The sequence below is a fragment of the Hippocampus guttulatus genome, chromosome 20 (genome assembly GCF_054856545.1).
Source record: "Hippocampus guttulatus isolate MCC_2025c chromosome 20, RoL_Hgut_1.0, whole genome shotgun sequence".
Taxonomy (NCBI): Eukaryota; Metazoa; Chordata; class Actinopteri; order Syngnathiformes; family Syngnathidae; genus Hippocampus; species Hippocampus guttulatus.
This window is the reverse complement of record NC_141280.1, coordinates 4,940,600-4,967,906: the sequence shown is the minus strand read 5'-3', so window position 1 is coordinate 4,967,906 and position 27,307 is coordinate 4,940,600. Positions and strand designations below refer to the sequence as shown.

At 45.1% G+C, this 27,307-nt stretch overlaps 1 protein-coding gene across 5 annotated transcripts in view; it reads right to left on the bottom strand.

The window, feature by feature from the left end:
- LOC147187665 (kelch-like protein 29) overlaps positions 1-27,307 on the bottom strand; it is a 115,359-nt gene that overhangs the window by 24,759 nt on the left and 63,293 nt on the right. For all 5 annotated transcript variants that reach the window (XR_015097600.1, XM_086099976.1, XM_086099975.1 and 2 more), the window contains 5 exons: positions 19,884-20,022; positions 15,485-15,681; positions 12,881-12,993; positions 12,054-12,200; positions 3,656-3,854 (listed from right to left, as the gene is read on the bottom strand). Coding sequence is in view for 4 of the 5 variants with exons in the window: in XM_086099976.1 (XP_085956102.1) it covers positions 3,656-3,854; positions 12,054-12,200; positions 12,881-12,993; positions 15,485-15,681; positions 19,884-20,022 (795 nt within the window). In the remaining variant the exon portion in view is untranslated. The remainder of the gene's footprint in view (positions 1-3,655; positions 3,855-12,053; positions 12,201-12,880; positions 12,994-15,484; positions 15,682-19,883; positions 20,023-27,307) is intronic.

Genomic DNA, 27,307 nt, shown 5'->3' with positions numbered 1-27,307 from the left:
TAGTTCCACAAGATGTTGCCGTTTCTTTTCTCTGTGTTTATAGTTAATACAGAGCAATTAGTTATTTATAGTGAATTCATTTTTTGCCAAAATAAATGTGACTAATGATTATTGTGCCCTTTTATAGAATGTGTGATTCACATTTTATTTCCTATTGCCATCTGAGACAGCAATGATTGTTTTTTGCCCAGCAACAGCAGACATGAGCTGCAGTGACAGTAATTTCCTGCGCCACTGCTGGACTTCCTGTTTGTGCGCCATCCTTTTTGTCATTTCCACTGCCAAGCGAATATATCTGCACATTTTCTTCCACTAGCCTTTGGAGCGGTTATGATTGAGCCCCATCAACTCTGCCTAGCAACAGGTGACATGGGCAAGTCGTGATTATTAAATGTATTTTTCTGACTTACTGTTCCTGCATTGTCAGAAGCGAGTTAATCATTTATGCAGTTTAAGAATGGCATCGGCCCAAGGGACAATTTGGATTGATGATAATATATTTCCTTGGCGAACGCCTGACTGCGTTGCTGTTCCTGCACTAACCGCCCCTTGAAGTTTGTCAGTGTAACCCCAACTCTCCCTAGATACAGGTGCCAACCCCAAAGAATCCAAACACTTCCATCCATGGACGTTCCTGTGCCTGTCATGAATGCTGGATGAGGCAGCAGCAGCTTTGCAGCGGGTCCGGCGGGTCAGCCTTCTGGATGCGCTCCACCTAAGCTGGATTTATTTTCTGTGTTGAATTTAGGAGTCCGCGCAGGATGAGATTTTACCGATAAGCCGCGAGAACGTCACGGGCACACAGTGCCGATGTATGACTGAAAGACTCGCATGCATCATCTGTCCCTTTTCCTGAAAGCCTCTCCTGTTCTGGGTCACATGGAACCTGGAGCCTATCCCAGCGGACTAAATGTACAAATCACCTGTCAATCACAAGAATGACAGATAGCCATAATGATATTTATGTTTTTGTAAACGTCAAAGACAATCAACAGTAATTAATGAGCCTGCAGTACATGTTTTCATATAAGGAAAAACACACACACACACACACACACACACACACACACACACACACACACACACACACACACACACACACACACACACACACACACGAGGGTATGAATCAAGTGTTGTTTTTGTAAATACAAATAAGGAAAAGTGCAATTTCATATGTACCTGTACCTCGAAAGTAAAGTGTGGAGAGTCTCCGTCAAGGCAATGTATGCGCCAACCCATGAACATATTGGATGCGGAGCCTCAAAACTCGATACAGGGTTGCAGTTTTTCTGTTGCAATGAATCGGGAGATGTGCGGTACACGTTTTGCAAATGCCGTGTTGTAAATCTCACAGTACAAAAAAAACAGCATTTTGTTTCCATAATATCCAATAGAATCCTACTTCTTTGAGTAAACATCTAGGGCAGAGTAGTCATCAATGAACTCCCAAGTTTTAGTGAAGACAACAGAGTGGTGAGGATAAATGTTTTGGTCGCCTGTGAGTAAAGGAAACCCGGAGAAAATCCGCAGTGGGACAAGCAATCTCACGCTGCATTTACTTCTCGAGACAAACGGCGAGGCTTAATAATTACTCGGAGCCGGACAAGAATCAACAAAGTCGGGGTTAAAATGCTTTTAATTGTCTTCCTGAGCCTCTGACAGCTTCACCTCGCCGCCTGCTTAAATGCAGACGCAACACTTTCAATTAGAGCTTGAAAGAGAGGCGCTGGCATCGGCGAGGAGGGACAAGAAAGTCAGGATCAATGCGTGCTAAATGGAATGCCGCTGAAAAGAAAAGTGTCTGCCTTCAGGGGGCGATCGGGATGTTTTTACGCACGTTACGAGGGAGCGTGATCGGATGCTGGCCTTTCGCCGGGTTTGAATCAATCAGACATTTTGATTTTCATGAATCTGATGCTTATTTTTGAATGATTGCGAAATGTCTTCAGTGACATTGGCAGGGTTGCTTACAAATCTCTTCTCTCTGCGCCGTGTCAAACGTACAGTTTTACTTCCTCACTCAACGGGGGCTCACCAGTGACGACATCAACGTTGAGCCTTAATCTCAAACGCACAGTACACACTGGGCTTCTGAAGGCTAGTCATTAGCATATTGCACGTGCGTCTCCGCTCACACACGCACAGCGAATCCGCAGATTGACTTTGCTCAGCAAGAAGTGCTTCACGGATGGCAGTTCTCTTTTCTTTTTACGCTTGACAGTCTTATCAACAGAGCTCAGGTGGCGCTCCATCTGCTTACGCGCTTTTTTAAGCGCGCACGCACACACGCGCACGCACTCCCTCAAACAAACACACGCACGCACTCAAACGCACTCATTAAAGGACTAAACCATCTGCCCTTTTGCACAACTTTCACTTTGGGGCATTCGAATTTCTTTTTGCTTGACTCTCCTCAGAGCTTTTTGTTTGCAGGTTTGACAGCCATTTCAGTTTTGATATTTGACAATATGGCAGAAAGTTATTCAAAAAAAAACATTATATATACTGCATATATATAATATACACACCACTATTTTTATTTCATTATTTTTTATTTGCTTCATTACTATAATGGAATGGAAATCAAATGTATTGTCATTGCACATGTCAAAAGTAAAGCGCAACAAGATTGATTTGACAGTTTCAACACGCCCAAGGACAGGAGAGGAAAGACTGATGGATCACCAGGCGCTGCCATTTTACTGCATGTGTTGTTTTACACCACACAGACACACAAATGCGCACACACACACACAAGTAAATAGTAATGCGTGCGCGCACACACGCACACACACACACACGCTTGTAATGACTTTTTAGTCCAAAAGTAGAGAATTAAAGCGACTCGAACGCTTACAGAATATGGCACTGAGATAAATAAGTATTTGCTCAGTCGCCAACAGCATCAAGCTGAGCAGTAGACAGTTTTTTGTTTTTGTAAATCTTTCAAAGCGCTTAGCATACGCTGACCTCCAGAAATAGCGGTTGGATTGTTTTTCAGCACGTTTTGCTCAACACAAGGTTAAGTGGCCTCTACTCTTCTTCCTCGACTTTGTTCGGTATACACAGCTCTCAGCGGAAAAGCTTAAGACTCCCTGATGGACATCAATTACACTAAGGATCGTTCATTAGAGTTTGGAAAATGACATCAGAGTGGGCGCTCTCGCTTCCACTTTCAAAGACGGCTTATACTCCAGGCTGACTTAATGCAACACACACAAAATATAATACAGAGCGGCGACCCATTACCTACCCGGTGGGCCAAAATCAATAAAAAGGCGACGTCTCCTTATGGCGACATGACCTCTTTGTCACCTTGATGCGGCGCAAAATGAATAGCGTGCATGGCCCAGTGTAATGCTGTGCAGTGGCGTTTCGCTACACTGGCATCAGCGGCATCAATACAAAAAGTGTTTGGGGATGTTTTTGCCCGCACTTATTGACCGTTTGTCATTTTTCTGCCATGTCGTACTTTTTTCTGAGAGCATGAGCAGCGATAAGCTCCTCGTTGCTCGGTGAAGTCACATCAGAGTGGACACAAATTGATTTTTTGCCATGCTAGTTAGCTAGTTCGCTAGTTATCCGCCTGGGTATTATTGCCGTATCGTTTGCCTGCGCCGAAGACTCCAAAACAAAGTGGCGCGTGCGTTACCTGCAGAGAGCCTCGGTCTGGTGCGCGGCGTCTGCATCTCCTGGCGCGCGTGCGGCAGCATGTGGTAGCGCTTGGCCTCGTTGACGAGGTCGCGGCACGCCTCCGACGACTTGATCAGCTCCTCGTTGTCGACCACGTTGAGCAGGTAGGACGGGTGGATGAAGGGCAGTCGCACCGACGCCAGCAGATCGGACAGGTGCTGCGAAAAAGAGGGACCGTCAAGAACCGCGACGAAAGGAACCGACATCGCCGACGCGCGGATGTGAATTTTACACATCGACTTATTTACCTTTAAATCACGGATTCAACATTTGTCAATACAATGGTGAAAAATGAAACCACAATGATTCATTTAAATAAGTACAACTAATTACTGCTCATAAACAACTCTCGATGTTTGCACATTTGCAGTGGTACAGTTGCCAAGGCAACCTCATCTAAAGCTGCAGAATGCGTATGACTGCGTTTAAGTGCGGCGGGCCTGAACCCCCGTGGGAGGCTCGACTCGTACGACAGCAAAAGCTGTAAACAAGCCGCCGCCGAGTGTCACAGCGGCGGGCGGCCGCTGACCGGGATGACCTCGAACGGCTCGGCGCATCGCGGCCCAGCTGGACACGGGGCCAAAAAAAAAAGCAACTAAACAACAGACTCCCAGACAGAAAAAAGAAGTCAATAATAAGGCCGGCATCTCACCTCCCACACCTGAGTTCTTTCTTTGATCTCTCATAAGTTGAGTTTGAAAATTCAGCCCCGGAAGATTGTTTTCACTTAGCGAATCGAAATTTGGTGGGCATAGCTATTGTGGGTCGAAATACAAGGTCTCGAGAAGGCAGGCCTGCAAATGCATCATAAGACGACCGTTTTGGCTCTGAAGGGGCCTTTGAGTCGCCCCCCCCCCCCCAAGAAACTGCAGAGAAAAAAAAAATGTTGATTCCGCGTAGAATCTATGCTAATATGCCAATACATAAATAAAACTCAACGAGCAGAGATTGGAGGGAGGAAAAGCGAAAGAGGGAGGAGGAGGGGGGGTTGAACGCAAGGGTGCCCGTCACGGCGGACATCTGCCGATGACATTTCCTCTCAGCGAGCCCCGCAGATGGGACTGTCGGCGACCGTCACCCACGGGGGGAGCGCGCCGTCTGCCAAAACAGTTTATCAAACAAGCCGCGCCGGGTAAACACGGGCAGGACCTGGCAGATTTAAGAAGCCCTCGGCGGCTGACCTTCGGAGCTCAATTAAAAGCTTTTTGCAGCCCTTGTTCGGTCAGGTGGTGCCCTACAAGTGTCATTGCGGAGAACAGGTGGCTGAAATGCGGGTTTTGCCCGCGCGAGCGAGACTTACACAAAGTTAGCGGCGCAAATACCCGAGAGTTGTCCACAGTGAAGCTTGAAAGTGTAACTTGTCTTTTTCAACATTCCAACCATCGATACGACCTTGAGGAGCAATTTAAAAAAACAAAAAAAAAAAACGGAATCAAAGCGCTGAACGGAGAATGGCTTTCCCAGACAGTTGTTGCTCTCAGCCGAAAGAAAAGAGGCACTTAGCATGTCGGCAAAGGCCTCGCCCACTTCACTTTGTTGCGGCTCTTGAGCGGCAAAGTCTTTGTGTTGGAACTTGAGCGCTCAGAATTTACTTCACGCGGTACATAATGGGAAGGAGAGGGGGGGCAATAAGATTCGGGCCTTAGAGGGTGCCAAGTACAGAATTTTTATTTCCTATTTTTAGCTTGGGCTGCAACTCTGATTGTGGGGGGGTTTTTTTTGTTTTTTTTTGCAACTGCAAAAATTTGACTTCTTATAAGCAGACGGCCCAACAAAAACAGGAAAATTTCAACGATTTTTCTCTTTATTAACCAAATACAGTCCGATGTTGTAACTGTAATTCATATTTATCTTGTCAGCATTACAAGACCAAAAAAAGAAGTCTCTCTCTCTCCACTTTTTTTTTTTAATTGGCCGATTAATTCAGTATCGGAATTTCATTCTGTCAAATATCAGAATCTGCATCAGCCCAAAAAAAAATAAAAATAAAAATAAAATAATCCACCTCGGTGGGGTTCTAATTGAAACTTCTCACTATCACAGATCGTAAGTAATCCTCATTGAAAGCGCAAAAGATGTACAAAAATCAATAGGGCTCTTGCACATTAATCCCTACAAGCTCGATGGAGGCCGATTCAAAACGGGGTATGGCAGAGAGACAACAGAAAGTCATTTCACAGCGGAACTCAGCGACTGCCACAGACGGACGTTGCATCGGACGAAAGCCGTCAATGCGATCGTTCATCGAAATGGGGCAAACAAACAACGGGACTCGCAAGACGCCATCTCCGCCGCAATATAGCGGGGGATTACTGTAATCCAAGATCAAATTTGAACTGTCACAATGTGAGCGGCAAAAAAGGATGAATCCATAAAGTGGAAGAGGAGGTTGCCATGGCGACCTGCGCTGGGAATTCCAAAAAGCAACTTCGGCGACAAGCTCTCAATACAGTGCTCAACCTGACTTGACTTCCCTAAGATAAACTTTTTGGGGAAACAGGAGAGAAAGGAGGAACAAAATGAAACAAATGCTCGTCTCGGGCGCAAGCAATCAGCAAAATCTCATGCGCATGATTGTGGTTCCACGCTCCTCGCGCCAAAACTTCAGATGGACAATATCTGGTGTCGGCTAGAAACGTAGGCGGTAGGGTAGAGACACTAATTTACTACTTTCCTATTAGATGGGGCTTTGGTGCCATCTTGTGGTGATTTAGAAAGAGCACTGCTATGAATTAGCTGGGGATAAAAAAAATTTTAAAAAAGCTGCGTGGACGATGATATGAATGAACAATGAAGTGACAATCAGGCTCCATCACCCCCCCACCCCCGGCCACCCTTATGAAGATACACGTATTCAAAAATGGATGAAGTGACAATAAGGCTTTGCTACGATGGGAACATTGCCCTGCTGCAGGTGTTCGTTCACGTGGCACGAACGATAGAAATTTCCCATTTTAAGCAAAAGCAGACGACACGTAGTACAGTACGAATGCGATATACAAGTTGGAGCTCAGTGGGGGGTAAGTACTCATAAACGGCCTCTGTGTCGTCAAAGGCTAACATCTCCGAGGGACGTCACTCATGACGCTGAACCGTGAGCGCCCAACTCCATTCGTCTCTCTCTTTGTCAAGCTCGGCGGCCATCGCTCACTCTTGCTCTCGAGCGAACGCGAGCATCGTCCTGACAGACGAATCGCCAGAGCTGTCACCTTCGTCTTCGCCGACCAGACGCCGAGATAAGCCTTTTCAGAACCAAGACTTGGGGGGGGGAAAGGAAAGCTATTTTTAGGCTGATTCGATTTAACCTGCTGACAGTTATGACGTAACAAACTTGATCAAAGGCGAGCTTAGCAACGATAACGCTTCTTTACAAAGTTGCGTCCAATCAAATTGCACTCGTCCCCCTAAGCCCCAAACGCAAATGAGGGGGGAAATTTCCCGAAAATAACCGGTAGGGTGCTGATGCTGTTCATCATGCTCATTTATTATGACGTGCGGCATGCAAGTGCTAACATGCCCAACATATGGGAGCTCTCCGCGGGAGGGCCGACTTCAACTGTGGCAGCTACTTTTAGACCCCCCCCCCCCCCCCATTCCCCACTTCTTCCATTCTGTCAGGATGACCATATGCCTGAACAACGTGACTCCCGACATGCAACTCCCCCGTTGCCAATGGGCTCAGATAAAGCACCCAAGCCACACAAGCAATCCAGAGGGATGCCTTCCACTGCATGGAAACCAATGTGAATCGATGGCGGCCGGATGTTGTGAAATTGGCTGGCGCCATCTAGCCGGTGGGAGGCCCATTTTCGCTCATATCGAGACAAAAACGGATTTGTCAGCCAAGCAATGGCTCGTATCTCGAAAAACTCTCTCAAATCATCAAAAACACCAAATAACATTCTCATACAGGCTGTAAAAAAAAGTAAACCATGGTCCGAAATGTACCAGCCGACTTAAAACTGGCCATACAAACATGACCGCAGACTTCGATATTTTGTGTGAAGAAAAATATATGACAGGAGCCTGCTCCAGTTTAAAAAATTTCCATTAACGCCTTGGAACGGCAAATGACTCAAACAAATGACACCAAGGGTCACGTCGGCCGCTTCGGTTTGAAAAATAGACAACTCTGCCCCCTCCCGCGTGAATAATAACACACGTGCGCCCGTGTAAAAGAGTGCACAGCCTCATAAACAAACCCATCCACCTGCAATGAAAGCACACATGACGTGTGAGCAAAATATGCTCGCGCTTGGCCACAAATGGTGTTTTTCTGGCGTCTGCGTGACTGTGAGTGCGTGTCAGGCGGAGAGGATGTGAGCGAGAGAGGTAGTGAGGGGGTTGGCTGATGGTGAGTGGGAGAACGGGGGGGGGGGGGGGGACATGTCGCCCTGAGCCGCGACTGACAGGTGCGGCGTGTTTCGGCATGACTTCATCGGAAGAAAAGGAACACATTCGGCTGCAAGAGACCTCGTTGCACGCGAGGGGGGGGGGGCAGTTCTCTTCTTATAAGATGTCTGCCCCAAATATTAGGTACACTGTGAATGGACGGCGGCCGACTGATTTCACTTAATGGAAATTATTATTTATAGACTGTATATATACGTTGAACATCATCAGAGAGGATAAAGAATATATGCCTGTGACTGTCTGTAATATATCTGTCTTCACGTTTTGGTTCATTGGTTGCTTTTAAAAGCGCTACTATCGACGCTACCTGTTAGCATGACAATGGGTTTGCACTGTTTGTTGGCGTTTGCTTTGCTTTCGGTTTGGTGTGACAGTAAACTACAAGTGGGAGTGGCTTGTGCCTTTTCTTTGAGGAAATATTCAATATTTGACAAACTGCTGTCAAGTTGGCGCTACCAAGTCAAAGCAAAAAAATCATCCGAACGACTGCTTGTATCTAAAAAATACTAGAAGTCGGGTTATCTGTGTCTGAGTAGATATTGTCACTTCATTAGTTGCACTCGAATGAAACATCAAGTAAAATACAATTATATATTTTTCAAATCCAAAGGCATCATGTCAAAATAATGTTTAGATTGTAGTAGTTGTAGCATAGTATTAGCTTCCTGGCTAATACGCATCGTAGGCTCCAGCCAGCGTAAGCGAGTACGGATTTGACCTGCTCCGGATATAAAGTCGCCACGGTTGAGCGGGCGCGTCCATCTGGCCGCACACATCAGGACTGAGCACGCTCTGAGACCGCACAGATGTCCGTAGAGGTCCACAGTTCACTGGCCGGCATCCGATCCAGATGCACAAAACTCTACTGCAAACATTTTTATTATTTTTTTTAATCTAACGTGAGCATGAAAGCTTGACGATCAAAACTGCGTCACGCCAAACTTTGATCAACATATGATGGAGACTTGAAAGGTGACAGCGGAACACTCGTCCTCGTTTCCACTCGGCGGTCCCTTTGTATGGCCGCCGCACTCGTTCAATTACTGGAGGCCGGTCTTTTGCCAAAAGCCTGAATGGGACCTCCATTAGGGCTCACGTTGACATTTCCTTTCTAGCGGATCTTATCTGGCCAGGTGACAAAAGAGGATGATTAATCGTCTCTTTGGAAAGTGGCCAGCGACTGTAACATGGCTAAAAAGGACACTTAATGGCGTGCTTTGCCTTCCAGCCCGGCCATTAGCGGTAGTAACAATGGCCGGCCACGACATTTGCGGTTCCCGGGCCAAATGAACACAGTTAAAGGTATTACTTAATGTGCTCATGCGGGTCTCTCATAATAAGCTGGTGTAATTTTCTTCGTCTTTTCTCTTCGGGGTTTTTTTTTTTTTTTTTTGGAATGCCAGAACAAATTATATCAGAATGAATATCAGAGGACAAAAGTGCTTTGAGGCAGTGCGCGCGTGTATGTGTGCACGTGTCTATGTGTGCGAGTGCATATTTAAACGGATTCCCCGTTGTTTAAAATGATCAAAATGACCCCATTTTACCTGCAACGTCGCTTTTAATTTGCCCGTTGTCTTTGGAGTTCAAAAGCACAAAAGACTCATCGCCACGAGCCATTAAGTGGGGTTAATTGTATTTTTTTTTTGGGGGGTTAGATGACGAACTTCGCATCTGCCACAATCGTCCTTCGGAGGAGAATGAAATGCTTGAGTCGTCTCCTTCCGACTCCACTTTGGCTGCTCTTGCACCGAAGAGAAGAAGCGACAGTCATTACTTTCTTTTGATAGAGCGAGCGCCGTCAACCTTGGATAATGAATCCAACTTGAACAGAGTCATGATTCAGGTCAAAAGGGGCTCTGGAGTTTGTTCAATAGCTCAGCCCGCTATTTTTAATGATCCTGGCTTCTGATTTGGGATCATCTGGGCGAATTATTTGGAATTAAATGCTGTGTTGACTTTGACGGAGTCATTAGACATGGGCGATATGGCATGACTCCTTCTTGTGACTTCCTGTTCAATTGGAAGTTTTTGAGGCCTTTATGGAAATTTTGTTATGATAGACATCCGCTGCCATCTTGATTGTTTTTATTCCCCCCCCCCCCCCCCGTTAACTTTCCAGGGGGTGCTACCGAGTTGAATTTTGAAAGGGTCGAGTGAGGTCCATCGTGAAATACATACAATTTCACCGGAATACACACTCTAATGCTCTCTTCCGTCTCTAAGCGATGTTCATGCCTCGTTTCTCGCTGCCACCAGACGCAAGCTGACAGGGTAGCGGAAAGAGAAAATTGCATATTATTTACCCGCCGCGTTCAATATGCCACTTTTCCGCTATACAGCCCGCAGCTTAAAACACACAAAACGGGCGCATGCCGGGATGAATGCAAACACACACACACACACACACACACACACACACACACACACACACACACTGACTAGTTGACGCCTTAAAAGCCGCGCGGCGACATTGTGCCCTGACATGTCATTAAAAGTTGTCACAGGTTCCGCAGGAGTGATTTTCCGCCTCGGGATGAAGCGCTGGTGGATGTGGACCATGAATGCGGCACGACGGAAGAGGCGGCTTTCGGTTCCCACCCGAGGAGGTCAGGGTACGAGATTCCAAGTTGCCTCTTGTCATGCTCGGATTGGTTTCCCCCATTTTTTTTTTCCAATCTTTGCAATCTTCTGTACCTTCTTCTTCTTCTTGGCTCAAGCGCAAGGTGAACCGGGGTCTCGCGTCCCAGGAATATGGGAATGGCTTGTTCAGACAAGCGGAAAAAATGTAGCCCCCCCCCCCCCCCCCTCCCCCGGCCCCATTCAAGTCTACTTCTCCGGAATAACTCCGCTCTCCATTAGAGGGTGAGATTGCTGGACTCAACGGTTTGGAGGTTTTGGACTCACATGACTTGCAGCAGACATCAGTCCGACAATGGCGGACGGCCCAGAACAACGATGATAACAGCCTTGGATGCGTGATCCGCAATTATATATCTGTAGAGACGGAATGACGCAAAAAATGGCCAACCACTGAATGCTAATGGTAAAATCCCACGCACAAAATGCAATGGGATGACCCGCGAAAATTTTGATTTTGTGGGACTTTTGTGTACAAAAGTACAAATCATCGTATTCACTGATGAAAACACTCTCATAGAATGTTTGCTCCACACTTTTTTTTCTTCACTTTTCAGCATTCGAGCTTCAATGTTCCTCCCCTTCCCGGAATGCGTATGGTAAAGTTCTGTCCATCTAAATCATCCAACATCATTCTTCATGAATCAGATATTTGTTTTTTTTGGAACAATTCAAAAAACTGAGATCGAACTACATCATAAAATAACTAAGACGAAACGACAAATGCAAAATCAGGAATGATGATTATAGGTGCCAACAGGCCTATAATTGATTGAACATTGATTTTGGTCGTCTGATGCGGATAACGCGGGCCGGCGCGCTCCGCCAAGTAGGCATCGCTCAGGACGGATGACTCTTGGGATGAAGGATGGCCAGCAATTCATCTGCTAATCTCGCTTCCATTTTTAACTAGGCCGTAAAAATCAGCGGCTTTGTATTCGCGGCGCTCGCCTCCGCAATCAATAAAAATCTCACGGCCCCGAGGTTGCGATCGTGCTCTCTTTGCTTTCGCGCCGACCCGGGCCGGAGACGACACTCCGACCTTCAAGGCTTTCTTATCGATTCGGCGTGACGTGACAATTTTGACCTGCTCTCGCCTGCTGTCGATATCCATCTTGAGGATGGAACCTTTTGACTGTGATGAACCGACTCCGACAACGGTCTGACACCTCGCGGACAAAACCTATAAACAAGGGTAGCAGCTGTGCCTTTGCCCTTTGCTTTCTCATGTGAAACCGAGACAACATTTAGAGGGGCAAACATGTCCAGAATCGGGACAGCTGTATTTATTTATCTTTCCTTACCTGAACTCTGGAGGCGGAGTCACGTTTGATCCATTTGATTACCGTCTCGTACACCAACTCCTCGGCTTTGGTGTTGAGGCTATCGTTGGACAGGTAGGCCACCAGGTCCTCCTTGGACACGCTCAGGATCTCCTCCTGTCCCGCCACCTGATCATCGGACACAGAAGTGGATGTTTTTTTTTTTTTTGGATGCCTCTCGCCCTCATGACACTGTGACTCAACCTGCAAACTGACTTGGGATTATTTGCGATTTATTGCGGCACTACCTTCTCAGTCGACCTAAAACAGATAAAAGCTCACACCTATGTAACGTTTTAGGAGTCATATACCCGTTTTATACCGCTGCCGTTCTCTTTTTTTTTTTCCTCTGTCTGCCCCATCTCAAACCTTGTTCTGTCTGACTGCATTTTCCAATAAATATCCATCACACTAAAAATAACCCAAGGAGGAGTATATCAGAACCCCCCTCCCCTTCACAGAAAAACTGCCGTGCCAACATAAAAGGGTATACGATCTTTCATTTTGCAGGAAAGGGTTAAAAAAGAAGAAGCTTTCTTGATTCAATAGAACTAATTTGACTCAAAAAGTCTCCACCTAGTCCAGAACATTAGTTCTTGCAAATGAAAATTAACTCATTCAGGACCAGCCAATTCTGGAACAAGTCTGAAAAGACGTTTAAAAACGTCTTTGGGAGTGAATGAGTTAAAAAACTCAATTAAAACCTAAAGAACATCAGGCTTGGGGTTGAGGATGTGGAGTCCATATTCTGCCTCAAACAACTTGCGTCAAATAACAGAACAAAATGATGGTCTGGTTGGTGTTCCTACCTCTGGAAAGTTCTGCAGCGCAAAGGCTTTGGCCATGTTGTGCAGCTCTGTGCAAGTCATCGCCTCGGCCATTGCCAGCACTCCCAGGCAGTTTGCCGCCGTCAGCTGTTTCTCTGCAGCCCACGATGAAGAAAGAGAAGAATTTCAAAGTGCATTTATGAAACAATTCTAGCTTAAAAAAAAAAAAAAAAAAAGTGACTTGTTGACGCTTATATGACGCCAAACAAAACCCCAACGGAAAATCGGGTCATCGACCGGATCATGAAAAAGAAGAAGAGAAATAAGTCAGAAGACCCACGAGGGGAGAACACAGACAGACCGATGAGGTCGATAGCGAGATGGCACACGTCGAAGATGATGTCGAAGGATTGTGTCACAGCTTATCTGCTTTCTAGCTACCTCGACACATCTAATAACTCCAAACGCCTCCCGGGACAAACAAACAGGGCGGGAATCGATCGCAGGGAGTAGGATTAGGAATTAACCGGGGAACATTAGAGAGGTAGATCTTAAAATGACCAGCAGGGGGAGGGCTCGCGGACCCCTCGGATCTTTTGAGAAGTTTGTTTTTGATGTAAACAATCCAAAGAGAGAAGGCAACTTGTGCAATCAACATGCCATCAGACGCACTGATCAACTGGCCCCATGCGAGAGGCTGATTAAATAATCGTCCTCAGGACGGACCCATGCCAGGCCTTTTTTTTTTCTTCCCCATTTTGATGGGCAAATGTGGCTTGCCCGAAAACAAATAGCGGTCAACAGAGGCAAAGCCAAAACACAAGGCGGCAGACGAATGATTCCACACCGAAACGGTTGTGTCCAAAAGAGAGTAAATGTGCTGGTGTTCATGAATTGATGATGCTCAGGCATTGGAGTGACTGTCTAACCGGAGGGCCCCCCATACGCAAAAATGAAAAATCGTTTCCCTATCGGTCTACTAATTGTCAAACATAATATTTGTCACGGTCAAAAATGATCCTGAAAAGCCCACTTCACCCATCGCAGATTGCCTCAAACTGTTTTTTGGGACTGAATTCGATGGAAAACTCGCTCCCCCGTCTTTAACTGTAGTCTTAGACTGCCAACTAGTGGCCTGGCATGCACATTACTACCTGTTCACACATGACACTGAACCGCTTTCGAGATTTTGATGCTAACAAATGTTTTCCTGCAAGTAGCTGTCGCGTGGTGTGAATTAATTTCAAAGAAAAGCAAAAGTAGGTCGACGAGACAAGACGGCGCCCCTCTCAAGGACAAACGCTTGTACCTGAACATAACCCTCCCAGCCCCCACTCTAATGTGCTAAAATGTCACAAATCTTGTTGAGGCGGAATGAATTGACGTCTCGGAGGAAATGAAGTCGACAAATGGCTTCCATGTTTGCTTTTTTCTTTGTTGTGTTGTGTGGCCCAAATAGAGAAAAACAAATCAATAGGCGCCGTTTCTGCTGTTTTCTTTTCTCCGCTCGCCCGCCTCTGACCTTTTTGTCGACATACGCTTCCCTCATGTTCGCTATACCTCAAACAACTCCTGAGATGGAATGCAAATACTGACATTTGAGGCTCTTTTTTTTTTTTTTTTAATCGTCCCGCAAGAAAGGCATTTCCAAACTTTAGGTGACACACCACCTTGTGGTAGACGCCGCCGACCAAATTTTATGTGAGCAGGCGACACTGACTTTGGAGGCAGAACATTTAAACGCAACTTTTCAGAGTTGCGTGTTTTAAGGTGAATCATTAAACGTTGCCGTCATGCCCTGCTGTCCCGCAATAATGAAAAGACAAGATTCTGGAAATGTAGCATCTCGTATTCAAAGTTTAAATTTGGTAGCACACAGACAAAATCTTGAGGTGTTTGTCTGAAGGATGCTCGGCCCACATTGACGCAAACTATTAATTGTAGTTCAAATTTGGCAGAAAGTTGACAAAATCCCACGGACAATACAGTACTGCCACTGAATGTCACCCAGAGGTACCTAAAATGGGGCTAAAATGTCTGTTTTGAAACCAAAATGGCTGACTTACTGTGTCTTTCCAAGCATGGATTTTAGAGATTTTTTTTGTGGGCCAATGCATGATCGACAGGCCTACCAAATTCAACGTTGGTAGGTGAAACTGACCTTGAAGGCCAAATTTCCAAGCTCAATTTATTAGTTTGGAATTTCAGAATTACATTGACAAAATGCTCCGTCCAAAAAGAAAGATGAAAACAAAAACAATTATGAAAATGTTTGTTTATGCACCGCCTGGATGTATGATAGCTAAAACGAGCTGAAAATGGATGCTTTGAAACCCAAATCTCTGACTTGTGCCATTTTGGGCATGGATTTTCAATCCTTTTTTGGTAGGTCTGCACATATTGGACACACCTACCAAATTTCATGCAGCTCGGTGAAACTGGCTTTAGGGGCTGCATTTTCAAACTCAATTTACTGAGTTGAATTTTGTATTTAATGGCGAATCATTCTAATTTGCTGCCAGGCTCTGCTTTTTCTCTGGCTCCTTTCCAACACTTGTTGCAAAAGTAGTAAGTTACCAAAGCAATGAGCCGCCAAGCCTTATAGACAAAAGTTTTAGGAGACACCTCCACCTCATACGCACCCACCTAGGAAAGAGACGCAAACTTTGCAGAAGGTGTTGAACTGGAACTTATTGGCGGCTTCCAACAGCGTCTTGGCGTTGGCCGAATCGATGACCAGCGAGCCCGTGTAGACGAACTCCAGCAGCTGCTCCAGAACTTCGGCGCCGATGTTGCTCATGCTCAGCTTCAGCATCTCGCCATTGCGCGTCTCCCCCGACGACCTGGTGCGATCAATCAGGACACAGACAAAGAGAGGAATTGGGTTTCAGAGGGCGGGCTAGGAGGGAATTTTTGTGAGACATAGGGAGAGGATTTTAGAGGATTTCTATTTATCTGAAAATTGCAAATAGTGAACTGCGAATATGCGGGAGATTACCTCTATATAAAACGATTATACGATACCTCCCCCAAGGCTGAGAGGCGCGAGGAACAGAGTATGCTCTACTCAGGCCGGGCTCGGATGACGGCGATTTGTCCACGCGGCGGCGGATGCCCGCAGGGGAGATATTAGGCCGTTTAGTAACACCTCAACACCCATGTTTAACGTCCCACGTGAAACAATAATCCACTCAAGGACAAAATAAATGGAACGCCCCCCCCCCCCCCCCCCCCCTCCCACCTGCAACCACTTTAACTCCCTGAGGCCACGGACATATGAAAAGTGGTCGCTATTAAGATGGATGGAGGTCCTTTCCGTGCGTCAATCAAGATTTTTATTGTTTTCTATTTGGTGCTGCTGGAGCCACTTTGCTGAATTAGAAAAACATACGCACACAGCATTGATGCTGTGATCAGCAAAATTGGGAAATTGCCCACCTTCTGATGAGGACGAAGTTGGATCCGGCGCAAAAATCTCCATAGTCGTCGCAGATTCTATATCGGCCATTCTACTATTTTAGTATTTTAATAGTACTAGTAGTAAGTATTGTACTCGGGCTCTTTCTGGGAGTACTTGAAAGAAAAGTACATTTTATTATTATTTAACCATTTAGTGCAATTTCCTTCCATGAAAACCTGCAGCCAAATAGATGCCACGCTCCAATTAATGGCCGGTTGCTTTGTCCACGTGAAAAAAACACTACAGAGAAGGAAAAAACCCCCCCACCTCCCTTCAAGAAAAACAAATTACAGAGGTAGACATCATTACTGTGATGCACAAACATTGCCTGCAGAAAGTAGGTGGCATCTGTAAAGCTGACATTTAAAGTGGAGTTCAAGGAGTGGTAAAAAAAAAAGTGTATGTGAAATGTGTAACATAGTAATGACAAAATGCTACATTTTTTAAAATTTAGATTTATAATAAAACAATTACTCAAAATATTTTTGACATTTCGAGTAATTGGTCAAAATGTTTCAAATTTTATTTTATTTTTTTTACTATAAAACACATTTTAAACTTATTTCAGTGCATATAATTTATATAATTATGATGAACACTCAAATTAGCTCATGAAAAATATTTTTTAATTATTCATAATTTAATAAAAAAAAAGAATTAATGTTGAAATCATACAATTTGGGGAAACAGCTAAGTTACTGCACTTTTTTCCCTTTTTTTTTTTTTTTTTTAAACAGCAGTTATAACGTGAATGCTTGTCAGACCAAAACTGGACATCAAACAATCAGGATGAGACGACAGGATGGTGGGAAGAGGGAAGGACAGGGGAAAAAAAACAAAAACAAAAAAAGAGAGAGCAAGAGAGAGAGAGAGAGAGAGAGGGGGAAAAAAGGGTGAGGCAGGGGCGAGACGGTTCTTCCACAGGGAGCCAGCAGCCATCCTTAACTGGGAGGGTTTGTGTTGTTCCATGACTTTTCGATAGGAGATAAGACCAAACGACTGTCACCCCCCATCCCTGCCAAAAAAAGCCCACCACCATCACACCTGCAGTGATATCCTGTAGTGTATGAACTCAAAGACATTAGTCGTAATTTGAAGCACACCCAGGGGAGGGAGCTGAGGTGAGGTGAGGTGAGGACATCCCAAAATAAAACTGAAAAGTCATTTAATTGTCTCCGCATAGCTGAAAACACCCAAAGTTTAAAAAAAAAAAATCAATAAAATTTACCATATGATTATTGTTATTATTTTGTTTAATGTTTTGTCCTCCTGCAAAGCAAAAAAGCCACATAGCGTTATTGACCTTTATCCCGCACAAAGGTCTGCCTGCAGGGAGGTGGGAGCGGAGGGCAAACGGGCAGGTGGGAAGAAAGAAAGGGAGGAAGAGGGGGGGGGGGTCAAAATGGTGGAGGGAGGATGGGAGGGAAGAGCTATTAAAACAAAAAACAAACACAACATAAAATAATTTTTAAAAAAACATCAGGCTGGTCAGCAGAAAACGGCTCGAGCGGCCATGGACATAAATTAGGGATCGTCTGAAAAAAGGAGGATGAGCTACACCCGGATGGCGGAATCTGTTTGTGAAGAAATTGCTACACTTTTCCGAGAAGGGGAGGAGAATGGAGGCCAAGCACAGAGCACACACATTGGCGTACGCATCCACGCACACATAATGATGAAAACGTACAATTTAGGCAGTTGAGCATTTGTACATCTTGTCTTAAGATTCGTGATTCGACTTGGATAGCAGTCGGACAAAATTTCCATGTGCGGTTATGCCTGTGAAGGGCCCTTTGGAGTGGGCAAAATGACACATTTCCAAACAAAACGGCACCCTTCCTCTGTCTTTTTGAGACTTTTTTTGTAGGTGTACTTATGTTAAATATGCCTACCCAATGTCATGTGAAACTTAAAGTGGCTGCGGAGGGCAGAATTTTCAAACGCAACTTATTAGAATGACCCCTAATAATGGCCAAAATGAGCCAAACCAAAATGGTCGACGCCCTGTGTCTTTTCAGGAATGGCTTCTTGAGGCGTTTTTTGTGGCTCCACTCACGATGGAGCTGAATTGTCAAACCTTGCGTATTTGACCATATCCTAAACGTCCTTCCGCCCCCCCCCAAAAAAGTTACTTTGTGGAAACCAAGGTGACATTCTGCCTGCAAAAAAAAGGGTGAAGACTTGTCTCGCTACTGCGATCAACTAGAACAAAGACTATGACATAGAAACCTGAGGGGAATTGGACAGAGTCCCGTCCTCCCCCCGGGGTGGGTCGAGCAGTCGGTTTCACACAGCTAGAGAGGACGAACGTGTCAGACCGGCTCGGAGATTTTTTTTTTGCAGCGCGTGGTCGTAGCGATGCAGAAAATGTGGACGGATGCCATCAATTAAATGCTAAGCGAGCACACTTATTGGAAAATGCGGATGGCTGAAATGGAATTACAGGCCGTCATCTGTCAGCCTGCTCGGCGCACCGGCCTTTTAAGAGGAAGGGTCTTTTTTGGGGTGGTGGGGGGGGCTATCATGAAGCAACATATTTCAAAAATTAGTTGGAACTTGTACAAAAAATGGGGGAAAAAAATTCACTAAAAATAAGGCTTGATTTTCTTGTGAAAAACAAATGATGTCACCCTAAAAATGAGCAATGGTGAATTGCAAAAAAAACAATAATAATAAAAATTATTGCGTGTGGAGCATGGCAGTGAAGTTTGATGTGTCTAAAACACAAAACTCAAGTAAGTTGCTTTTGAACATTCATCCCCAAAGCCAGTTTCATTTATCAGAGTGAAGTTTGGTTCACCTAAACAGACCCACAAAAAAAAAAAAAAAAAAAAAAAAAAAAGTCTCAATTCATGCCCAAAAAAGTATTTTGCTCTGAAGACGGTATTTTATAGTCACTATGGGCTACTTCCATAGCTGCATGAAAGACGAATTCCTCGTCGAGATTTTGTCATTTTTGCTTGGAAACGGTGAGAATTTTTGCCATCGCGTGTCGGCTGCGAAAGTTTGATGACCGCCATCAAATATAAAACTCGAATAACTGAACTCAGAGCTAGATGAACATACACACGAACGCAATAGCTCGACTCGGCTCGCCTTCAAACTGCTGTTTGTGTTCCCACAAAGGGAACACTAAGCAACATTTTTTTTTCAGAAATACGGTCGTCTCATTTACGCCCCTTAAAAAACATCGCTCGATCGTGAAACATTGGCGCTGCTCGTCAAATGGGAAACGTGGTTAAAAATGGGGTGGTGAGGGAGCGGGGGGGGGGGGGGGGGAGGGGAGGTTGCAAGAGATGAATTGTTGACCTTTATCTCCAGATTCGGATACATTCATTTGAGTGTGGGAGTGAGGGGGGGGGGGGTGTTGGGGGGAGGAGAGAAGGAAGGAATGGCTGCTGGCCCTGTGCTAGAACCAAAAAAAAAAAAGGTCTTGACGCACCTGCAAGAAAGATGGAAAGAAAGAACAGAAAGAGAAAGAGGGCTGGGTGGCAAAGTGGGGGTTAGGAAAGCGACACAAATGTGCCCTACAAAAAGAAAGCGGGTGGGATCAAGGAGGAGAAGTGCTGTCAGGAAAAGGCAAACCTTTTGACCAGGTCCTTGAAATACAAGCTGCAGGAAGCTAGAACATTTTGGTGGACTTCAAACTCTTTGCCTTCAACAATTATTTTCAGGTCTGTAAACTCTTTCGCTCGCCGCTGCTGGTTGAGCTCCTTCAACATCTCTGTGGGGGGGGGGGGGGGGCAAAGAAGGAGGAGAAGTAGAAAAAAAAGAAGGAGAAGAAAAACAGACAGCGACACATTTTAGCTTTGCTTGAAGTTGCCTCGTTTGATTTTTCAGGACAGACGTGAGAATCAACAGCATTTACAGGGGAAGAAACATTCAGCAAAACCAAGTGTGGCAAAATTTGGAATCAAAATGTCATTATGGAACATCTCTGATGTGATAGCGAAAAGAAAAAAAAACACTCACTGAGAATTGTGGCATTTTGTTCTCATAACGATGACTCATTGAAAGAAAATTAAGCTTTATCACTTTTCGTACAAATTACCACTAAATTCTGAGCTAACGAGCACTTGGATGATCAAAATGAACAAGGTGACCCTTGAAATTTATGAGGGGAGAAAAAAAAAGTACGTTAGTACTATTCTATATTTATTTTGAGTCCTACTACAAAGAAAAAAATAAAGGTGGATTTTCCACTGCGGCTATCTGCTTTTCCTCAACTGGAATTCTCTGCACCCCGCAACGGAATGACGATCACAGAATTGGGAAAGAGTCACGCTTGGAGCAAACCGATGCAAATTCGGGATCGTAGCGCCTCGTCGGACCAACTGCGGCGTCGGCTTGGAGCTGCTTGTCTTCCTGGCGTCTTAATGAGGCGCCATCAGGGGGGGATGCTGCGAGGGAAAGTCGGCGGGAGGTGCGGTGAAGTGGGAGGAGACGTCATGCTTGTCCCCCCCCCCCAATCCAGAAGGCCACTTTGTGAACAAACACAAGCCATAACATGGGCGATAATGATTACGGACGCTCTTCTTCGCGCCGTTAAAGCTCTTCATCGCCAGTGCCGGCTGCGAGGGACGATTCATTCGACAAGAGCGACATTTGGTCGACAGTGGAGTTTGCAATGCGCCAAGGACAAGTCCTGCAACCGGCGGGAGATTTTAAACAGGACACGCGTACAAAAAGAAATGAATCGGTTAAAATTTAGGGAGCCTGGGATTCAAAACTAGACTCGAAACGACCGCGGTTTCACCAAGTCGACGTTTCAAACGGTGTCATTTGCACTCGAAACTTGACGGAAATGGCACAAATATCAAATTATTTATGGGAAGAGCATTTTGGACAGTACAATAGGTCCTGTACTTCAGTCATTATTCCACCCCCCCAGTTAATTTATTTGTTATGGTGAATTTTAGAGGTGTCTGAAGTGCTCATTCCATGTAATAGAATAAAATAATTATTAATATCATACATATTTTTTATTTTAAAAATTATATACAGTATATACTGTATTTTTTTTTGGGGGGGGGGGGGTTGAAAATTTCCAAAAAGATGGCAAGTAGAGTTGATCTTCTGTGTAAGCATGACAAGAATGTATTTCAACCAGAGAGAAAAAAAAACTGCTAGCGCAGTCATTTTTTCTTCACTTTATGGAATTAATGATACGTACAAGTCCAAAACGTAACAGTTTGAATTGGGGGGGACAAAAAAGGCCGCGACCTGTTTCGAACTTTATGTGTTGCTGGCGGGCACTCGAGACATTTCGGACGCCTACTGAATATTTCATCCAAATAAAAATACATGTCGCCTTCTACTCCTAAGGAAAATGGTGGGATATAATAAGGAGGGTTCTCGAAATCTTCCGACTGGATGCACAGCTGCATGTCTTTGTTATCCCTCCCCGAAACACAAAAGCATTCCACTCCAGCTCCTCTTTGTCAGCGGGCCGACTCTAGTCTAGTTTGGACTCTCCTGCAAAAACGATATGGCTCTCGCATCCAATCATCCACGGCGCATAACACCCCTTTACGCCGTGAATAGAGCCCCTCGAGGGGGGTCCGAGGAGCAGACAAAGGCCGACTCCCTCGAAGCCATGCGGACACACCTGATGGCCCGATAGAGGAGATAATCATGGCTTCCAAGGGGTGTCGTCGGCCGGGAGGATTTGCCCTGGAACGACCCGTGAAACTACAAATGGCGTAGCCCATTCTTCAGTGCGGGGGCACGCCAAACCTACGTCTCAATACGAAAAAGATGCCCCGAGGGACGTCAAGTGGAGTAACAAAGACCTACGCTGGCTCTCGCCTTTCGGTCGCCGGGTGGACGAGTTCAAAACAGGACCAGGCCAGCCCCGATTGGTTGCTTCTTGGCCTAGTAACGCCATCCATGTCCAATCGGGGTACTCGGGTAGGGCCAACCTATCAGCGGATGCCGATGCTTCGGCAATACCAAAAAAAAAAAAAAAAAGACGTGGCAAGACGCGATAGGTTAGCCAGAAAGGCTGCGCCATTGGGCGCCGATCTCGGAGCCATTTTGAGTTTCGGCACAGGTTTGACAGAAGAGGGGGTGGGCGGGTTCCGCCATTTTGTCGTCAAGGCAAAATTTTGGTGGTCTTTGTGATCACATGGCGACGTTAAGATTACGTCAGTATTAGGAATTGTCTGGAAAAAAAAAAATCGTATGTTGTTTTAAAAATATTTTTGTATTATTAATATTCAATGCATCCAATACTGTAAATTATTCTTTAATTATTAAGGATTTAAAGCTATTTTTTTTACCAGATATATTTTTGCCAGCGTATGTGGAACATGTTTGTGAAAATGATTTTTATATTTTTATTTGGGATGTATTTTTCACAGTATTGTCCTACACAGCACAAAAACAGTTTAAGTCCTGTAAGGGTTTTTTTTTTTATCAAGCCTTATGTTAGCAACAAGTCTACAAAAACAATTTCTATATATTTTTTGGGAGTATATTTTTAGCGTTATTGTCCTATAAAGGATAAACACAAAATTTTGAATGATCTATGAATTAAAAGGCTCTTACAGTATTCTATTTCACCGAACAACAAAAAATTCATGTTGAAAAAAACAAAACAAACAAAACCAAAACAAAAAAAAAAACCCCACAAAGAAAAATAAGTCATACTTTCTGACCCCTTTTGTACTCTTTTAAAGATTCAATAGTAAAACGCTGCTTGCTTAATTGGCCGGAAAACAAACCAGCACCACGAGTCGATCAATAATTCAATACAGAAGTCCACTAAAATGTTTTTATTCCGAGCGTAAACCGACAGGAGCATGTTTTATGGCGCACATTAAAAATGGAATCAAATCAATGTATTAAAGCATTTACACCGCATGCTCTGCTTTTGAAACGAGAGACTCAAGCATATAAAGCGGATTTTTCATCGCAAAAAATGTAGTTTACTTATCGGTAAATTATCGGAAAATCATTTTTTTCATATTTTAAGTATATAGGCAAAACAAAGCACGCGAAATTGGGTCATTCTATGGTAAATGTCGGAAATAATTACAAGTTGTATTCTCGTTATTGATTTACTAATTTTACACGTTCAAACCTAATGACAAATAAATGCACTTGTTACAAATTCCAATACTAAAAAAATGCATCGGATGCTCAACAATATATTGAACATTTCAAGACATTTGAGAAAATTAATTTCTCAGGTATGAACATTTCATCTTTTTTATATTCCAAATATACACTTGAGAATTTAATGTGAAAAAAAATTAATTGTTTTTGAAAGATCGTATTTTATTTTCTATTCGGTAAAATTACCTACATAATTTTACATGCAAAAAATAAATGATCTAACATTGACCTAATTTTCTCATGCTGAATAAACAAAAAAAAGGATAAATCCAACTTAAAGTGTAAAGACATTTTTTAGCTGTAATTCTATAGAATAAAGGGCAATATTCCATATACAGTATTCAAACAAACAAACAAACAAAAATAATCAAAGGCTTGCAAATGTTTTTGGTTGCCTGCGTATCGAAAACAAGCGAGGATCAAAGCCGTCGGTCGGTGTCCTTGTTTCATCGCGTGGCCACGTGACAAAGTCAGATGGCTTCAAAACAATCCTCTTCCCAATCAGCCGCATTCATTCCGCAGGAAATCCGCTTGGATCGTCAACAACTTGGCTCTCGCCGCCTGGGAGAATAGTCCGCAAAGACGCCGTTGCTTTCAAATCTTATTTTTACATCCTCTTTACAGCCGAGAGTGCCGAGTTAAGAAGCTACTCGTCACGGGCGCGTAGGTGAGGGGTGGGGTGGTCGATGGTTGCAAAGGGGGCTTCTCCCCCCCCCAGCCCAAATACGACATAGGGGCTCTAAAGGGGACCTGGACCATGGCGATCCATAGGTCAGACGTAAGGAAGGGCAAATCCGAGGACAAGCTCGAAGGGAAAGAAAGTGTGTCAAGGACCCCAAGAGGGGGTGTGGCTTCAATGTTAGCCCAACCGAAAGGGAGAAGGGGGCCGTAGGTGACATATTAGCAGAATTGGAGTGTTGAAGGCTACAGGAACACATATTTTAAAAAAAACAACAAAAAAAAAAACGATATATTTTTTGTTTGTTATTTGTTGTGATGTTGCACCACAGGAATGACTCTGAAAAATGGGACATCACTGCCAAAACATCAAATTATTTAAAGCAGGAGGAAAAAAACCACACACACACCAAAACAAAACAAACCCCCCCGCCCATGCAATTAATCAAGTCATGATGCCTATTTTCTCTTTTAAATATTCCAATCAAGGATATCAACTATAGAAATTCTATAAGCTATAACAATCCCTGTTTTAATGCCATTTAGGGAGTGTTGAATAAACATAAAATATCCGACAATCTTTTTGATGAATTGAACTCGATTATGGTGCAGGTAGTTGATGCAGCGCATTATTCTTCAACGCACACAAAAACAAAGGGATCTTGGCCATTTTCTTTGTTTTTCCAGTCCTGCATCACGGGAATAACGCTGAACATGAGGACAATGTCAACACCGCCCCTTGAACAATTAAAAGCGAGCAGGAAGCAGCAAATAAGGTCGTGATGTCCCATTTTCTGCTCCAAGCCGAATCGTGCAAGATCAAAATTCTGCCTTTCAGAGGATAACCATGTTTCTGCACCACATCATTTAGACAACTGTTTAGAAGAATTGAGTAACCTCAGTCAGTCACAGTGGACCCTGAAAACATTCGAAACATTAATTAAAACACCCCCACTGCACTCTTATTGTCTTTGCTATTAAATGACACTCGATGGAACCTAAAGGGACATATAACTGCATTTTCTCACTTTTTCTGGCATCAACTATTTTAAAAAAAAACTGTTCTAACACCTTTCTACAGCCCACACACGGCGAGCTTTTCCAGCACTGGAATAAATATTTCCACAAGGGAATATGCCAAATAATGACATCTACTTCGCATGCACTTCCAGCCAACGGCACTTCATCAGAAATGTGTAAAGATTTTATTTTTTTTTTTGCAGCAGCAGCACTGCTGTGCACATCTCAAGTGATGTGTGACGTTTCTAGTCACCTTCACGCTCTTTTTTTTTTCCAATATATCTACAGGTATGTATTTTTTTTTTTAAAGATACAGGAATGTGGAAAGACTTGACGGCTTCATTTCACCTTAATGACAGTTCGCTCGATTATTTACACCATTCTCCCTTGTGCAAAAAAACACACTTGTGCTCCCAAATAGGAACTTCACGTCATTGAATGAAAAAGACGGATGCAGATAAGTGCCCACTGGACGCTAATGAAAGCCCTGACAAGCACTCATTACATTAGCTGCGAGTAAGCGTGACCTAAGACGCAAACAACAGTGATGATGCTCACAATAATCCATCCATCCATCCATCCATCATCTACCGCTTATCCGGGGCCGGGTCGCGGGGGCAACAGCTTTAGCAGGGAAGCCCAGACTTCCCTCTCCCTAGCTACTTCTTCCAGCTCTCCCCGGGGGATCCCGAGACGTTCCCAGGCCAGCTGGGTGACATAGTCTCTCCAGCGTGTCCTGGGTCTTCCTCGGGGTCTCCTCCCAGTGGGACATGCCCGGAACACCTCACCAGGGAGGCGCTCAGGGGGCAACCGAATCAGATGCCCAAGCCACCTCATCTGGCTCCTCTCGATGTGGAGGAGAAGCGGCTCGACTCTGAGCCCCTCCCGGATGACCGAGCTTCTCACCTTATCTCTAAGGGAGAGCCCGGACACCCTGCGGAGAAAACTCATTTCGGCCGCTTGTAACCGGGATCTCGTTCTTTCGGTCACGACCCATAGCTCGTGACCATAGATGACCTCCACTTGGGGCAAGATCTCCTCCCCGACCCGGAGGGGACACTCCACCCTTTTCCGACTGAGGACCATGGTTTCAGATTTGGAGGTGCTGATCTTCATCCCAACCGCTTCACACTCGGCTGCGAAACGCTCCAGTGAGAGTTGGAGAGACCCGTTTGAAGGAGCCAACAGCACCACATCATCTGCAAAAAGCAGGGATGCAATACTGAGGCCCCCAAAACGGATCCCCTCAACGCTTCGGCTGCGCCTAGAAATTCTGTCCATAAAGGTTATGAACAGAATCGGCGACAAAGGGCAGCCTTGGCGGAGTCCTACCCCCACTGGAAACGATTCCGACTTACTGCCGGCAATGCGAACCAAACTCTGACATCGGTGGTATAGTGACCGAACAGCCCGTATCAGGGGGTTCGGTACCCCATACCCACGAAGCACCCCCCACAGAACTCCCCGAGGGACACGGTCAAACGCCTTCTCCAAGTCCACAAAACACATGTAGACTGGTTGGGCGAATTCCCACATACCCTCGAGGACCCTGCTAAGGGTGTAGAGCTGGTCCACTGTTCCACGGCCGGGACGAAAACCACACTGCTCCTCCTCAATCTGAGGCTCGACTTCCTGACGGACCCTCCTCTCCAGCACCCCTGAATAGACCTTACCAGGGAGGCTGAGGAGTGTGATCCCTCTGTAGTTGGAACACACCCTCCGGTCCCCCTTTTTAAAAAGAGGGACTACCACCCCAGTCTGCCAATCCAGAGGCACTCTCCCTGTTGACCACGCGATGTTGCAGAGGCGTGTCAACCAGGACAGCCCCACAACATCCAGAGCCTTGAGGAACTCCGGGCGGATCTCATCCACCCCCGGGGCCTTGCCACCGAGGAGCTTTTTAACCACATCGGTGACTTCAACCACAGAGATAGGAGAGCCCACCTCAGAGTCCCCAGGCTCTGCTTCCTCCAAGGAAGGCGTGTTGGTGGAGTTGAGGAGGTCTTCGAAGTACTCTACCCACCGATTCACAACGTCCCGAGTCGAAGTCAGCAACGCCCCATCCCCACTGTACACAGTGTTAGTGGTGCACTGCTTCCCCCTCCTGAGACGTCGGATGGTGGACCAGAATTTCCTCGAAGCCGTCCGGAAGTCGGCGTCCATGGCCTCACCGAACTCTTCCCACGCTCTGG